The 17,543-nt window shown below is 38.9% G+C and overlaps 1 protein-coding gene across 2 annotated transcripts in view; it reads right to left on the bottom strand.

Annotated features, from left to right (window-relative positions):
* Positions 1–346: 346 nt before the first annotated feature.
* Positions 347–17,543, bottom strand: part of LOC145991378 (uncharacterized) — a 39,843-nt gene continuing 22,646 nt past the window's right edge. For both annotated transcript variants that reach the window (XM_083127369.1, XM_083127370.1), the window contains exon 4: positions 347–567. In XM_083127369.1, the coding sequence (XP_082983495.1) occupies positions 399–567 (169 nt within the window). In that variant the 3' untranslated portion in view covers positions 347–398. The remainder of the gene's footprint in view (positions 568–17,543) is intronic.

Consider the following 17,543-nt stretch of genomic DNA (forward strand, 5'->3'; position numbering starts at 1 on the left):
AAATCACAACTCGTGAAATGTCCACATTTTAAAATTGGGCTACAGAAACAGCTTGTTCCAACTAAAATATCTGAAATTCCTGCAAAAAGTTTCAAGAAATACTCGACAAATCACGTCTCAGACGTCTTACATCTACTTTGGTCTCTTCTAAATTTTCTATAACTGTTATTTTTACTTATCTTGTGATTGATTCGATGTTAAGTTTCTACGTTTACATTCAACCTGTAACCTACCTTTGCTGTAAAATTTTCTAAATAAAAATAAATAGATTTTCAAATACTTCTCTTTATTACACATTAGTTACTATGTTTTGAGATTTTCTTAGGAATGCTTACGTTTTGGCGAACGAATATTCATTGAACAGTTACAAGGAGGGAAGCAAGAAACCAACATGGTTCTCATTTTCCACTTGATAACTCTCCCTGGTTGTACATAACGTCACAGCTAACATCTTCGTGTTCCAAACGCACTGGAGTCAGTTTCAAGATGACTCCACACAACGGACATGTGTGTTCAAACACGTGAATCTCCCCTCTGTTTGGAATTCGAACATAACCAAGAGCGACGCTGGAATCAGCAAGAAAGGAAAGCTATTTTAGTTAAGCACGAGTGGATTCTTTGCGGATCGCGTGGTCAGGAACTATGTAACAGTTGAGCGCCATCCAACCAAAATTTCAAATGTAAAACAGTGCACACACACATATACATTATTGAAATGATTAAAATAGACTATAGAAGATATTTACTTTTAGGATTATTCATAGCACAGAGAACATTAGAATACTAATGTATCTACTCGTAGCCTCACTGCAAATATTAATTTTAAAATTTCGGATCATCAATTACGATATCAAAAAACGCAATCTGACATATGCTCTTTGGGTGAAAGATAATTATTAACGTCACAATATGTCACTACGGTTAGGCATCACTAGCGGTTCATTTTCGAGGAAGTGGTTTGAATTGCTGTTTTAAGCAAGCACATATAGGCTAATCGGGACTGTACTTACAGTTTAAAGTGGAATTCGATCCCCTGTGCAATATGCCTCCACGGGGTATCGAATCCGAGACTCCTTGATTACAAGGCGACGACGTTACCACTACACCATCGGGAAGGCACAAATATTTGTGACAGTTCAGAAATGTCAAACTTGAAAATTCAAAATGCGCACCTCAAAGGATAAATAAAGGGATTTATCCCAAATTTGCAAGTGTGTTAAATTGATTGATTGATTGATTGAATTGTAGTTTTAAGTCCACTTTATGCACAGTAAGGCTAATCGGGACTGGACCTACAGTTTAAAGTGGGATCCGAACCACTTGTGCCTCCACCGGGTATCGAACCCGGGACCCCTTGATTACAAGAAGAGGACGCTACCACTGTGCCATCGGGGAGGCCCTGTGTTAAATTTAGAAAAAGCCAGAGCCCTTACTTCTTACAGAAGGAATTTTATATTTTAATATTGTGAACAGTTTAGTAATAAGTGAACACCCACACATATATAATTTTTATGGTAAGGAAATTAAATAAGGGTTTTAATGGAATCTTACCACTAATTATAATAGTTGGCAGGTTTTTCTTAAATAATATATCCCCTTCACCGAGGAATAAATCTTATTTTTATTATTAACACTAATATACCACTCCTTTTGACTTCAGTTAATGATATTAGGGTATTATAATAACTAAATATTCAGGTCGAAACTGATTGCATTTTGCTTCTTTTGTAGGCCCATGTGAGGGCAGTTGAAACACCAAAATTCTAGGAAGAGCCAAGGGACAACCCCCATCCAAGAGTGGGGCAACTTAAACATATAAACTATTGACTTAAGAAAACTAGGAACTTGTACTGCTCGCATGCTCTTGTCGTAAGTTACCACCTACACTACGGAAATAGCTAATCACCAGTCGCAGCTGGTAGACCCCGTACTAATAATTAATGCATAGTTTAAAATCATTCTTGCAAAAGTGTGTGGACGAAGTGTACAGGATTGAGATCTTTCCTTGTTTTCATCTTTTGATAAGCGATTTTTCTCACCCGCTCTATTACACCCCGCGAGAACGAAAAGAAAAACACGAATTCTTGAAAAAAAATCACTGAGCTTTCAGTCTTTTAAAAAATATTACAACCCTATACAAGGAGGTGAAACATGATTGGATCTGCTGAGGAACGAAGTAGAACTTTTGATTTGGTCCTAAAACTTTGTAATAATACCCGCTGTAATAAGCTCTGATTTTAACCTCGTGGCAATTTTACAGTTGCATTACACTTTATACTGTTTTTCTTCTGCAGTTGTTTTAGAGATTGATATAAAAAAAACAATTACTACAACATAATTTCAAGATTTTTAGTATTTGTTTGCAAATACAAAACATACAATCAACCAAACGTTGTGCTATATACTCGTACAACGCAAACATAGATAGCTGGAATTGTGCTAGGCATATTACATTAAAACATGTAACCTACTACAAAAAAGCGCTTGTAACTGGCCAAAAGCTACCACAATCATTGCGGAGGCATATATATATATATATATATATATATATATATATATATATACACCGGTGTCACAAGCAGCTTTTTCTCGTAGTATGTTACTTTTTTAACATACTGTAACTTGGATAATGATCGGAGATACATGTTTTGAGTTCTGCATTAGTATAGAGGTATGAAATTAACAATTAGTAAAGTTTAATTTCATTGTTACTATTTGGGGGAGGCATGTCCGAAAAATTTGTGATATTTTTTGGCAGCCAGGCGGGGTCAAGATAAGATAACAAATTATTTTTTTGTATCTTTGATTATTTTTGCTCTATATTGAAAAATATTCTTTTTCTCTGAAAATATTACAAATAAGTGCGAACATTTTTCTACATCAATGGCAAACATACCTGGTATTATCCGTGCACTTTTTGGTAATTTGCGTTCTGGCGAAGCTTGCGGGGAGGGGGGGGGGGGCGGGTCCGATGAATTTGTTTGAAATTTTGTGTAAGAAAATGTTGCTTTCCCTTTTTCTTCTTCTTCTTAGATTCCGGAGTTTTATTTTCCATCAGGATTATAGCTCAAAGTATACTGAACAAAACGAGGTATAATTTGTTCCTCTAACGTTCTTAGTTCCGGAAATGTAACATTTCATTTAGAAGCATGCAGAATTTCAAATTTCCCGCTGAAAACACGCTCGGCGTTAGTTGAAATACCTGGAAAATCAGCCTCGGCGTCTAAGCTCAACTAGTTCAGAGATGCACCGACGATGAACTAGTCAAACTTCACGTAGTGTTCCAAAACGAAAAACGGAACCTCCTGCTGGTAACATGTCTAATCCCAAGAATCATAAAAGCTCCATGGAACAGCAACGTGAAACTAGATTTCAAAACCAGCTGGAAGATGACACATTCACATTCAAACCAGAGCGTATAGAAGAAATAGTGTGCGCACTCCCTGAGTTGCCGTGGTCCACCGCCTAGATGGCAGTGGTGACGTTTGAGAGGGCGCGGAAGATGCTCGCGTTGCTTACATAACTAACTACATAAGAAACAAAAATGCATGTTACTTACGTTTGGAGAAAAGCTCAGCAGCTGGATAGTTTGGAGAATTTCCGAGATGATTTTGCTGTCTTCGAGACACTTAATTCCTTTCTTTTCTCCTTGGTGCGGAAGAAAAATCGACATTTCAGATAGTGAAATACGAGTTTAGGTAGCGTACGCAGCACAGCATCCTAATTGCGAAGTTTTTACAGCAATTATATTTAAATTGTCCAAACACTCAAAAAATATATCACCCCATAAACTATTAGCACATGATAATTTTTCTGCAACAAATGCTTCCACTCGTAACAGCACATCATAAACACTTTTCGATGCATAGGTAAGGTATTTACAGGCGTCGTCCGAACCATAGTCTTGGATTAGCGTAAGTGAGGCAGGTACATTAGTTGGTTCCCCGTGCAGAAAAGTTGTACACAGTTTACAATCCGTCACTTTGGAAATATACCGCACTATGTATCCTGCCAAATGATACACCAAGTATTCTTTACCAACACTTTATTTTCACCTTGCTTCTTCACCGAAAGATTTTTATTTTCGTCAGAGGAGATTCAGTCCTGTATTCACAGTTTCCGCCCGAAAATAAAGCAAGTTTTGCTGGTACGTAAATTGATTGCAGAATATTTAAGTGCAGAAAATCCACAGTGGAGGGATGATCATCACAAGTGAACGACCGCGATACACCAAAATGGCGTTCTAGGGGATCTTGATTAAATTTTCCTGTCAAAACGTACTTGTAATTGTTCTTCCACAAATATTCGGACACTTCTAAAGTACTTTCTAAAGTCACTCTTAAGGACTCAAGAGTTTTTTTTCTGAAGCGAAGGAATTTCGATTATCTCTAAGGACAGCATTCCATTTTATTAAAGTTGTATGTGCTTCTGATCCTTTATATAGTGCCTGTGCAGGAGTGAATGAATTTAATGCGTCAACCAGGCAGTTTAGGTCCCTTGTGAAATTTTCCGTTGTTTCACTGCCTTCTAACCCCTCTGCATTAATACTCCGATAAAATTTTATTCCATTAGCCACAGATCTGCTGAACAGCTGCATTGCGAGTCTTACATTCATTCGTTGGAATGAATTAGGATCCAAATGAGCAAAGGTCACTTTGTAGCAAGCTTTCATACCGCAAAGTTCAGTAGATGAATCATGTTCATACACTTTTCTGTAAAATGAATAATCAACAATATCACCATTATAGTACACCTGCACTTTATCGTGGAAGTTATTCCTTATGCATTTAAATATATGTGGTGCCTCTGAAAATGCCCAAAGCTTTCTACTAGAGTCAGCTGGATTGGGTTCTGTTTCCGGAAATTCCTAAGCATTTCCATAACTTTTTGTTAGATTGGCTACCGTCAGATGAAAAACCAATAATTCTGACCGCTGCTTTTTCCAAATGTATGATAACCTGGATAAGTATTTTTGTAAGAATGTCACCAGGGGTGGCATTCCTGCTAGCATATACTGCTATGGGTTGAATCCAATTATGCAGAAAAGGAACAAACACAAAAACTAGAGCATGATTTGCTAATTGATTCTTGCTTTCGTCTGGAGTAAGATTTCCCAAATCAACAAAGCCGTCTATTTTTAAGGAATTCGAGTTAAACTGAATTGCTTCCCTAAGTTTAACTTAATCAAAAATCAGCATTCCGCTACGCTCATTCTCATTCTTTTCACTAAAAAAATGTGTTATAGCGTCGATGGCATGGGAATTTACGCCATAAGGACATTTAAGACCCTTCACCAATTTTCTCAAGTGAGCTTCAGAAGGCAAAGGTAGAAAATCGTGATGCAAACAGTGTCTATACCCCTTGGGGGACTTAATTTTTAATAGAAGAGAATCCAGTATAAACTCAGAACTGTATCTCATTCCTGTCTTACTTTTCAGTTGGCATTTCTTTAAGATTGTATCAATTACAATTTTTTGATTTTTGCTTAAGAGACGCGAACTGTTTTGACTGTGTGACCGTTGTCTTTAATTTAGCATCTTTAACGCCTTTTTCAAGCAAATTTATTTTAGCCGATGCGACCTTTAGTTTATTCTGCGTCCTAATTAAATTGTGTTTCTGATTCTTAAGTTTTTTCTTTAGCAATGCTATTGTATTGCTAGCATCCGCAGTGTGAAGCAAATCATCCTCTACTGATAAGCTTAATGATACATTGCGACGAGTACTTACTTCATTATCATCTGTTTGCAAGGATTGCCTTTTCATGGGAGATTTTCGCTTCTTAACTGTCTTAGAGAGGTATTTGGGCAGATTAGGAAATGTGAGGAACTGCTTCTGGTTTTAATTTCCACCTTTGTCGTGGAATTTCTACTGTATCGCCATCCATTATGAACGAATCCACTTTCATTAAAAGGTCAGTGGAAAAATGAATATCACACACATAGCAATTGTTACTTAGTTTTTTATCTTTCCTAGGGATGACACCCTCCCATTTTGAGAGACCATTACTGTCTTTAGGTGGCCTAAAAAAATGTCTACTGCCTGAAGAACAGCGGTCATATCCAGATCTACAGCCGGGTACGAAACACGTAGGCATCTTGTAGTTTTCGCTCGCTGCTGTCTCAGACACAATAATAATGCGTTAAACACAACACAAACTAGTCACAACGGATCAATCACAAATTTAACGACACTAAACTCAAAAACGTAACAACGTTGTCATTAATAAAAGTACACAATGTTATTCTAGCACAACAAAACACAACGCTCTACGTAAAGCGCGGCCGCACTGCAAGCAGAAGACGCTCGCAAGCAAAGGTGCTGCCAGTGTTTCGGTGGGGCACCGCTCTTTTCACTTGGCTTACGGGAAGAAAACGAAGTGCACACACTTTCTCTTCTATACGCTCTGTTCAAACCAAAGTATGACATTAACAATTTATTGAAAGAAATAACACCTTCAGCAATTGCCAATCTTCATCGAAATTTTTAGAAGCATCCTTGGGTACCCAGTTATTGGCACTTTAAGCACAGTTTACAAAAAATTCAATTTTCTTGAATGTTATGCTAATTTATATCACACCTTCTTGAATGGTGGGGCAATATATTTTTCATGAAGCGTGAGTAGGAAACAAACTTGAGTCCTTAGAAGAAGGAAATTAAAATTACGTAAGTAAATCCCAGTTATTGGCACTCTTTATATAATTATTGGCATCATACATTTCAGTTATAGGCACAGCATAGAATTGGGTATGTAATGTACGTACATGCAGGTACATACTTTAAATTCTTATCAGCGCTAAACAATATTGATTTTTTTTAGTAATACATAGTTATTAGAATTAAACAGTAACAAGAATAATAATAGTCCTAATTAATTACGATTTATTTACTGAGGAACACAAAATTGGTTTAGGTTCATCAGTTATTGACCGTTCCAAAGCTGATTGCCGCAATGTCGTCATCAACCGGAAGTTGATGACCTAAAATACACTAGTGTCCAAAACTTAAGCATAATGCTAATATTTGCATTTAAAAGCCGATGAGAGTGTTGCGTGCACGAAAAATGCGGCAGACGGCGAGTATTGTTGATGAGGCGCATTGAACCGAGCGTATCCTGGCCCTCTATGGGAGGAAAGCGAACACTAATGCTTGGAGCCGAAATGCGTGCATTCTGTGTACGTCTGTTGTTGTGAGCGGAAGGTACTGCCGAGGTGAATGTGGCAAGAGACAGCAGAAATATGGCAGAAAGGCATCATTTGGACGCGTTTTCCAAGGGTCGGATCATCGGGCGCCTGGAACGAGGTGACACCCAGACAGCAGTAGCACGAGCCCTCAATGTGACACAAAGTGTTGTGTCCAGGGCGTGGAAACAGTTTGTGGACACGGGAGACGTCAGCCGTAGACCCGATGGAGGTCGTCCACGTGCGACAACTCCACAACAGGACCGATATCTGACCGTGACTGCGCGTCGCAAACGGACCATGCCTGCACGGCAACTGTCAGCGCAGCTTGCAGTCGCCTCAGGGGTGAGAGTTTCATGCCAAACTGTAGACCGGAGACTGGGTGCCAGTGGTTTGTATGCCCAACGACCAGTAACATGTGTTCCACTGACTGCAGCGCCCAAAAGGGCCCGTTTACTGTGGTGTAAACATCACATCGCCATTGGACCCACAATGAATGGAGCAGCGTACTGTTCACGGATGAATCCCGATACAGTGCCCAGAACGATTCCCATCGCACACTGATCTGGCGCGAACAGGGAACCCGCTTTCATTCCATTAACGTTGTGTAAAGGGATCGGTATGGTGGTAGTGGGGTACTGGTCTGGGCAGGCATAATGGTGAATGGTCGTACGGACCTGCACGTGTTCGATGCTGGACCCGTCACTGGCCAGCGCTGCCGGGACGAGGTTCTTCATACCCATGTTCAATTTTTTAGGGGCGCAGTGGGCGCACAGTTTCTGTTCATGGATGACAATGCCCATCCTCATCGAGCCAAACTTGTGGACGACTATCTACCGACTGAAGACATTCAACGAATCGAGTGCCCAGCGCGATCTCCAGACCTTAACCCTATTGAACATGCCTGTGACATATTGGGGAGACGTGTGGGAGCCCGCCAGCCACCCCCCAGGACGAAGCCAGAGCTCTGCACTGCTCTTTGGGAGGAGTGGAATCAGCTCCCAAATAGCTCCTCAACAACCTGATCTTCAGCATGGAGCGTCGGTGCCAGTCATGTGTGGCTGTTCGGGGTGACCATACCCCATATTAACCTGTTTTCTGTGCCTCCAGTGCGTTTCACAGTGTTTTTGTGGTATGTGTTTTGGTCCATTTTTTGCATTTGTGGTGTGTGACGTCTGCTACCATGGTTTCTTGCATATGTGGCCTGTTCCATGTGGTGTATGTGTGGTATGTTGGTATGGTGGCTCCCTTTGGTGCGGTTTCTTTACGTTTTTCGGGCCCTCTATCATCGAACGGTCATTATGCTTAAGTTTTTGGCACTAGTGTATATAGGTCTATGACCTATAGAATGTCCTAAAAAATGGGAAAAAATGACGTAAAAATGGAAAAAAAATACCATCAAATTTGTTAGTTTCAGGTAAAAATTTAAATGAAAAGGAAATTAAAGAAAATGCAATCTTGCTTTAAAGAAAATGCGCCAAATGATACCACATGCACATTCAATTAAAATATGCAGCGAGGATTTCCAATCGAAACAACCGAATCATTTTAAAACAATTTTATGAAAAAGTCGGATACACTGAATGAATTGGTGTAAAGTGCATTAATTTCCCCCATCTTTGCGTAGTGATGTAGTGTGGTGTGTTTCTGTTGCACTGTAATGAAAAATAAATTATCACGATCCACGTAAGACAATTTTTGTTTAGAAATTTAACAAATTGTATAAAAAATAGGAAAACAAAAATCAGGGACGCATCCGGGAAAGTGTTCATAGACACGCACCCCCCCCCCCTCCCGCACATAAGGAAAAGATACATTGGAAAATTAATTTTTAACATCACAAATTGTTTGAAAAATCTCACATACAAGCACTTTCTAAATATTTAACGATTTTTTTCCACTTGCCTTACAAAGAGTTGCAGTACACCACCATTGTCTTTTGGAGGTTCTCGAACGAGAATCTTCGTCTGTTGTCAGCCAGAACATTCCTGTACATGGAAATACTTCTCTCGACGTCTACGGATGTTAGTGGGGGGCGTATTTTAGGCAAGCAGGTCTCCTGCTGACAATTCTTCTTCCAAAATGTCTATGTTGAAATTTTCACCTTCGAGAATCTTTACCACCTGACGCATTGTTTGGTATCTCAAGTTCTTTCCCAGCACCAGTGTTCGGAAAGTTACTTTTTTAAAAGTAACCAGTTACAGTTACAGTTACTTGCTTCAAAACATAAGAGAATTACAGTTACTCATTTTGAAAAGTAACTCAGTTACAGTTACTTTTACAGTTTCTTTCTGCTGGAATTTTCTTGCAAATAATTAACACACAATCAATAATCTGGTACGTAATAGAAGTCTTCATATATTTATATCATCAGTATGGTATTTTAGAAATTTCCAGTGGGGGAGGGGAATTCTACTAACTGTATGGAAATAGCATGAAATAATGATTTGATACCACCTAACATACCGTTATTCACTCTCTCTCTCTCTCTCTCTCTCTCTCTCTCTCTCTCTCTCTCTCTCTCTCTCTCTCTCTCTCTCTCTCTCTCTCTCTCTCTCTCTCTCTCTCTCACACACACACACACACACATATGATTGAATTAGGTTATTTTACGTAACTTTTTTGCTATATTTGGCTAATCACGACGATGAGCGATGATATCATAAAATTGATGAAAAGTCACTCACATGGAACTCTCATGTCCAAGCCAGATTCGAACCCGGGGTCCCTGGTGTCATAGTGCAGTTTCCAATGTTTCTGTATTACTCCTGCTCATAAAGTAAGTCACATGGCTAAGAAATATATGTAAGAGGCAAAATTCCATTGGTGGGCCTGTAACTCCCCCCCCCCTCCTTCTTAGGATGTGTATACCGACATGACACTTAAGCCTATAACAATTATGGTAATTTTTATAATTAATACAATTACTACAGACCTGCATTTATGTAAACAAAAAATGCATTCATGCAGCATTAATATATTTTTCTGAGCTTTAGTGAATGATCAAATATGTGTGGGTAATAATTGGTTCTTATTTGTTATTAATGATGGTCATTTTTGTAGCTATATCTGCACACACATAAACAATAAAGGAAGCAATGAATCAATAACAAAATGGTTTCTTAAAATTGAGTGATAAAATAACTCGGAAATCCCACATCCCTTCTCAGGCAAGTAAGTTTCTTGAATGGCACAAGTAAACAAGGGTTCAAACGCCTCCCTCCCCTCCTCCTCCCCCACAAAAGTCTCGAACAACTACAAATTTAGTACGAATTTATCTGTTTTATATGCCCTGTTTGTGTCATGAGGAAAAACTCTATTTGATTCAATATTTCTTGTTAGTTTGTTCAATTTTTGTTACTCGTTGTGAGTCCAGAAAAATAAATAAACAAGTACCATACTGTTGCTATAAAGAAAGCTACATATTTACTGTTTTATTAAATATTTTTAAATTTTCAAGAACTTCAACGCTATGAAATTTTATTATTTTTAATTTATTGTTTTCACAGGAGGGGTTGGGGTGAGGCATATAAATAGAATGTTCTGCTGTGGATGACCAAATGCGAGTTACCATGACAACCATCTCATTCAATTTGAAACTAGTTTCTGCCAAATTCGATGGACAGAGAAAAGGGTATTGCTTGAGGCTACTACACGGTCTTTCTTTTCCCTTTGTACGCCTGACGGCGGCACGCTTGGCGGCCGCCCTGACGCCAACTCCCGTCAAATCGCTTGCGATATCTCCGCTATAGAAACTGCAAGCTTCGAAATAACTTGAAGTTCTCAGATTTATAGTTACAATTACATTCAAAATAAACACGTTAATTGTCACGGGGGATGTTGGAAATGTTGTTCTCGTGCATCCACTCGTTTTTGGCACGGTTTTAAGAAATTTGTGGGCTGATCCCGGAGTTTTGTTTTAAATTTTATTCAATAATAGGCTACCGATTTGCCATAAAATGCTCTTTCCTTTGCTTGGCCAGATAATGTAGGCATTTGTGTTTAAAAACAGTCTCGTGACATTTCTGAGTGGTATTCATCGATTGATTGAGTTGGTGTTTTAAGTGCACTTTATTCACAGTAAGAAGTAACCCACAGTGTTATCTTCTCAGAACATAAAAAGAATGGAATATGCATGGTTTGGTTACACATTCTAACTCTAGGTCAAAAACTGATGAAGTTGTTAGCATCGATTTGCAGCATTGTTATATACTGTATAAGAGGTCTAAATCTTTTTTTCCAAACTAAAATATTACTCGCAAAAGAGGAACACTGAACAATTTGATTAAAAGCACATTTTCATGCCCCAAATATTCCATTTTCTGAAAAAGTCACCCCTCTGAAAAATATCTGTCTACTGCCTTGCCTTCCAAAGGTACAAATGTCCAAATGTGAAGATAGGAAGGTGTGACAACCCTACCCCTTCTACATTCTCATCAACTCAAACACTGCCTGGTGGCATATTTTCTCTCTCGTTTCCATTTTTCTTGTTTAGTCGCTAGATGGTCTACCTGACAATAACGCTCGTCTGTAACACAGTACACTAACAATTTTTATATATATATATATATATATATATATATATATATATATATATATATATATATATATATATATATATATATATATATATATATATATATATATATATGTGTGTGTGTGTGTGTGTGTGTGTGCGTATGAGAATTTTTGTGTCTGGTTGATGGCGCTTCATTCCCGAGATGTCCTGTGACTAACTTCATAGGCGTAACTTGGCTGGGAAAGCGGGGGCAAGTACCCCCAAAACCCCATAAGCTTACCTGGGAAATGCTCAAACCTTCGCCGGTGTAGGAGACTCCCCCCCCCCAATTTTCATGTTTGTTAAAATTTACAAGTCAAGGATACTTTTGTTAACATCCTAAAACATGAGCATGAGGAGCTAAGAAATAAATTATAATATTTATGATTTCGCAAATGTATCAGTTATTTAGCAAATAATCCGGTGCGGTGTTGTTTCGCACGGTGTTGTTTCGCACGATAGTCATTTTCGTGTTTGTTCGCACGGTTTCTTGTCTCGTCGCAATCAGGGTGTTTTTTCGCAACGCTGCACCAGGCGAACAGTAAGCATATAGGAATACGAGATCAGAAAACGACTTGCGAACTGCAAAAGAGACCGCGGGAAGAAATATTAACGCCGGTATCAACCATTATTAAGGAGGAAATGCCTGTGGCCGTTAACCAGGGACTTGACTTAGTGACCACCGTTGCAGTATACAGTAACCGCAAAGGAGATTTGAAAGATGTCAGGGGGAAAAGCCTAGGAATTCACCAAGAAACACCTACCCTGGCCAATATATCTTTCCCTCCCGATGTTCTACGTTTCGTTTTTGCAGTTCGACAAAGTGGAAGGAGAAAAACGATTAATATGTTTCGGATACGAGGGTATGGCGGCCGCACTAAGGGGAAGCGAAGAATGGTTTCTGGACGGAACATTTAAAAGTTGTTGCAAGCACTTTTCGCAGTTGTACACAATATACGCAGATCTTGGAAGCAGCACAGCAGTTGTTCCTGTGTTGTACGCATTGCTCCGGACAAAACCCATAGCACCTACAGTCAACTGTTTTCTTTTGTGAAAGCCTGGTGTGGTGGGTTCCAGCCAAAGGTGATCAAGGTTGATTTCGAACAAGCAGCTATAAACTCGTTAAAAATTACATTCCCCGATGCCCAGGTGTCAGGATAGAACTACCACTTCGGAATACAAAAATAACGAAGATATACGCCGCCATATCAGGTAGTGTTGCTCACGGGACGGGACATGTCCCGTCTCGTCTCGTGTCTCGTCTCGAAAACGAGACGAGACACGAGACGGGACAAGCCTTTTGAAATTCGAGACGGGACGAGACGGAATGCCTTTCTCGTCTCGTTTTCGAGACGAGACACGAGACGGGACGGGACGGCTTTTGAAAAGTCTCGTCTCGTCTCGAATGTCTCGAAAAAATAAAAGCAAAATTTTTAATCAGTTTCAAATACTTGTTTGCTTGGAATAAAGTATTTCAATTAGAAACGTTGATAAGCGTGTATTAAGTCAAAATAAGAAGACTATTCTAGAGAGAGGCATGAATCAATACCTAAACTTATTTCCTATACTCTTTCGAAACACAGCGTTACTCCCCATTTTTTTTAAAAAAATATTCCAGGTTAATAACTTTATGTTACGATAGTACTCCAGATACTAATACAATTCTGAGTAACATTAAGTAAAAGGGCAGGTAGAGAAGGTGGAAGGAGGGGCCAAAAGATCGTGGAATGTCTGCGTCCGAGGTTTATCTTGTAAAAATAGTCTCAGCTCTATAGGTTGGAAAGATAGACGGACCGACGGATATGGTTAATTTTTATTATTTAATTTTTACATCAAAGGGTGTACAGAAGTGATTGTTATTAGGAAGTAGGAAAAGCATTGTAGGAAACATGGCAGTACAAATTGATAAGGAGTTGTTGGGAAAGTTATTAAGGAGTCCAAGATATAAGCAAGACTAAGAGAAGGAGATAATTAGGGACAAATAATCTTGCATTATCCCACTCCGAACAGCTGAAAGCTAAAGAGGAGGAGAAAATACGGGAAATATGGAAATAAGTAATTTGGTGATTTTAGTGTTTACAGGGAACCACGACAAGATTTTACCACATGATTATTTGCACGGGTTGCGAAATTATTAGAATGTTATGGAAATCACGGATATGTCTTTGTTGAGAAAATTCTTGTTGTTTCCCTCAGGCATTCTGCAGGTGGTTGGATTCGATTTTTTTACGTCCGTTTGAAGATTATTTCCAATGTTTTTTTTAAATTTATTTATTTCTTATTTAAGGAGAATACTATTCCTTGGATTGTAATAACGAAATACTGAGGCTGATATAGAATAGATTTCAAATGAAGGAAGTGCACTAAGTTCTGTATAATCGTCGTAGAAGGAAACTTTGTTCTATGAGGGGACTCGCCGATGGTACAGTGGTAGCATCGTCGCCTTGTAATCAAGGGGTCCTGGGTTCGATACCCGGTGAAGGAACATTGTGATTTGAAACCCACTTTAAACTGTGGGTCCAGTCCCGATTAGCCTTTCTGTAAATCAGATGAAGGAATGTTGTAGCTGTTCTTTTTATTCTGTAAATTTAGCCTTCAAGTTTATGAGCAAAATATATGTAGTATCTACTGTCTACATTTTCACTCGTTATTAAACACATTTCACAAAGTAGTTTTATCGAACTTCAGAGGGAAGCTGACAGCAATGTCAGGGTGGCGGGAGCTTGCTTACGACCAGGGTGTATTCCGAGACTATTTTTCGCCGTTCCCCACTGACAAAGGTTTCGCTTTGAACAATGGACACCGTTGCTTCAGCGGGCAAACACCAAACATAGGGCGAGGTTGACCTGCAGTAGCGGGTACGTGCCATAAATCCAGGCCTAAAGTAGGAATGAAAGTTGATGCAAGGGAGGGGCAATAAAAATGCTGTAATTTGGTTTGCTTGCTGACAGGAAGTTTTGCAGGAAAAGCTGAAAAGGAAAACGGCAGACTTTGAATGAAAGAGGGACAGTGAACACAAGTTCTTTGTATTATTCGCCGACACACAAGCTTCCATTTCGAAGGTGAGGCTATCAGCAGCGAAGTTATTAGAGGGTTGAAAGCAGTGACGACGCCAGAGGAGGCAGGGGGACGCCCCATGTCGGACACTTCGCCCCCCCCCCCCCCCCGAGCCCTCCAACTGAAGTTAATTAAATATCGAATAATAATAGAGTTCATTTATAAGAGTATGACGATTTTCACCTTTTCAAAGTGGTGTATTCTGCATGATATCACTTCCTGCTTATAATACAAACTTGATTAACAAATATTAATTTGCTTCGTCAAAGATTCGAGCGCCGACCTGGGCATAGGTGATTTCTCATTCATTTATGTCCTGTAATAGCCGAGATTAACCTAAGTTTTAACCAGTCTTAAGAACTGGGAAAAAGTGTTGAATGTGGATGATTTTAAAATATCACGAATATTTTCAGGACCACAAGACATCATCTGTAGCACGGGCAAATTATTCTAATCGTGGTCATAAGTGACAACGCTAATTATTAAAAGACATTGAAAGTTGATTCAAGATTTGGTTGGTTGGTTGATTTGGCGTTTGAATTCCACGTTATGCACAGTAAGGCTAATCGGGACTGGACTTATAGTTTAAAGTGCCTCCACTGGGTATCGAATCCAGGACCAAAAGTGATCGGAGAAAAACCGACACTACATGTCAGTTGTTGTGGATTCATCGCAGTTTCTTACTATTCAGGGACTTGAATTTCGAGATGATGAGTCTGAGGAAACCTTAACAAAGGGAATTTCTTCGATACTCTTGAAGCTAATGAGAGGATATTATTTGGAAATGTATTGAACGTGAACCTTAAAATGCAAATTACACTTAAAATTCGATTCAAAACATATCGCGGGCAGGTAAAAAAATGCTTATTAGGATTTGCCACTCTTCAATCATTGGATGCAGGTTCGCTCTTTCTCGTACATATCAAAATCGAAGAACTTCTTCCCACGAACTCCATAGGTGCCTGTAATTGTGTAGCACAGACATACGTTGGAGTGATAGAGTAAGAGTAAGTAATGCCAGGGTCAGAATATTTCTTGAATTATGAGATAACTGTAACCTTTGTTTGATTTTTTTATCCTGTGATAACATTTCCCTGAAAGGTGAAACACAAATTTTGCCCAAAACTCTTCAGCATTACGAAGATGGTTGTCCTTGAAATCTTTGAAAAGGCTTGCTCGAAACAGGATGCTGGATGCAAACTGCCTCATTTAGCTGTTCTTGCCATTGAGAAGAAATGTCAAGTCCTGGACGTACCAAAGGTGGGCAATGTGTTCTCCAAAGCACATAGAGCAGGATTCTCCTACAGGAGAAGTGCCTCACATTGTTTCTAATACTTAAGAAGATTAATTTCTTCCAACGTCACGTTTATTTTGCAAGAAAATTAAACTCTTCGAAGCATTATTTTCATCATTTATATTATTATCTTATAACTTAAATATTTATATCAGTAATTTCATCTCAAGAAAGACGATGAATTATAAAATTATGAATGTCTTTCAATACTGAAATAGGCCACTAGAGACAATGCAACTTACCAATAAAAAAGAATTAATGTGTTTATTAAAATGAATCATGTGGAGATAAACTCGTAATCAAGAAGTAAATTTAGGCAGTAAACGTCCACTCTAAATAAAAGACACACACAAAAAACCATACATGAATATAATAATAATTATAATAATAATAATTATTATTATATTAGTATATACAGAGTGTCCGAAAAGTCACGCAACCCGGTATTCCGTATAACGGAATAGCGAAACGGAATGAGAAGAAACACTTTCCGCCAAGAGAATGCCCTGTATATTGGGAAAATTTAGAGAGACAAACATATGTAAGAACATGCATGTTTTAATAACAAAGTAGCAAAGTGTTGCCGAAGGCGGAAAAAAATATTTGCAAATCGTGTATATTGATGCACAGAACTCACTGAGGTAAATTATTGCAACATTTCACAATACCAACGAACAATTTGGATGGCCATCTAATGAATTTGACAGAAAAAGAACTTTGACGAAGTTTCAAAAACATTGCAGAAGGGAATAAATGGGCTGTTCCAAAAATCGATGTTTTCACAATATTACGAGGGACACTGGCAACACTGTTGGTGTCACGTGTCACTAACAGACGTGTTTCACCTCAGGCTATCACACTAAGACACTTTTAACGACAAAGGAGAAAGTTGGTTATTCTCGAACATATGCAATAAATTACATACACCTTGCAACCCTGAAATGTGGGTATCCCTACAAATTAAAGCAAATGTTTGAAGTGTCCACCATTTTCTTGGATACATAAGTTGGTTCCCTTGATCATGTTCTCAGATACCTTCCTGAGGGTTGCAGCACCGATATTATTAATTTCCTGTGTAATGTTTCGTTTCAGCTCCTCCAATGTTCAGGGTCCCATTTGGTATACTTTCCCCTTTAAGTAACCCCACAGAAAAAAAATTCCAGATGTTAAATCGGGCGAGCGACTGGGCCATAAATTCTTGGATATTAGATGATCACCAAAAAATTATCTCAGCATACGAAGAGATTCACTAGATGTATGACAAGTTGCTCCATCTTGTTGTAGCCAAACATCACGTTCGTCTTCTTCCAGGAGAGCAACGAATTGCATTATGAGATCCCCGTACACAGCAGTATCCACTGTTGTCTCAAAGAATAACGGTCCCATAATACGACGTCGCGATATTCCACACCATACACCGATTTTCGGAGAGTGCAAGGGTAGTTCATGCAACTGA

This window comes from Lepisma saccharinum, chromosome 8, assembly GCF_977018435.1.
Source record: "Lepisma saccharinum chromosome 8, izLepSacc3.1, whole genome shotgun sequence".
Taxonomy (NCBI): Eukaryota; Metazoa; Arthropoda; class Insecta; order Zygentoma; family Lepismatidae; genus Lepisma; species Lepisma saccharinum.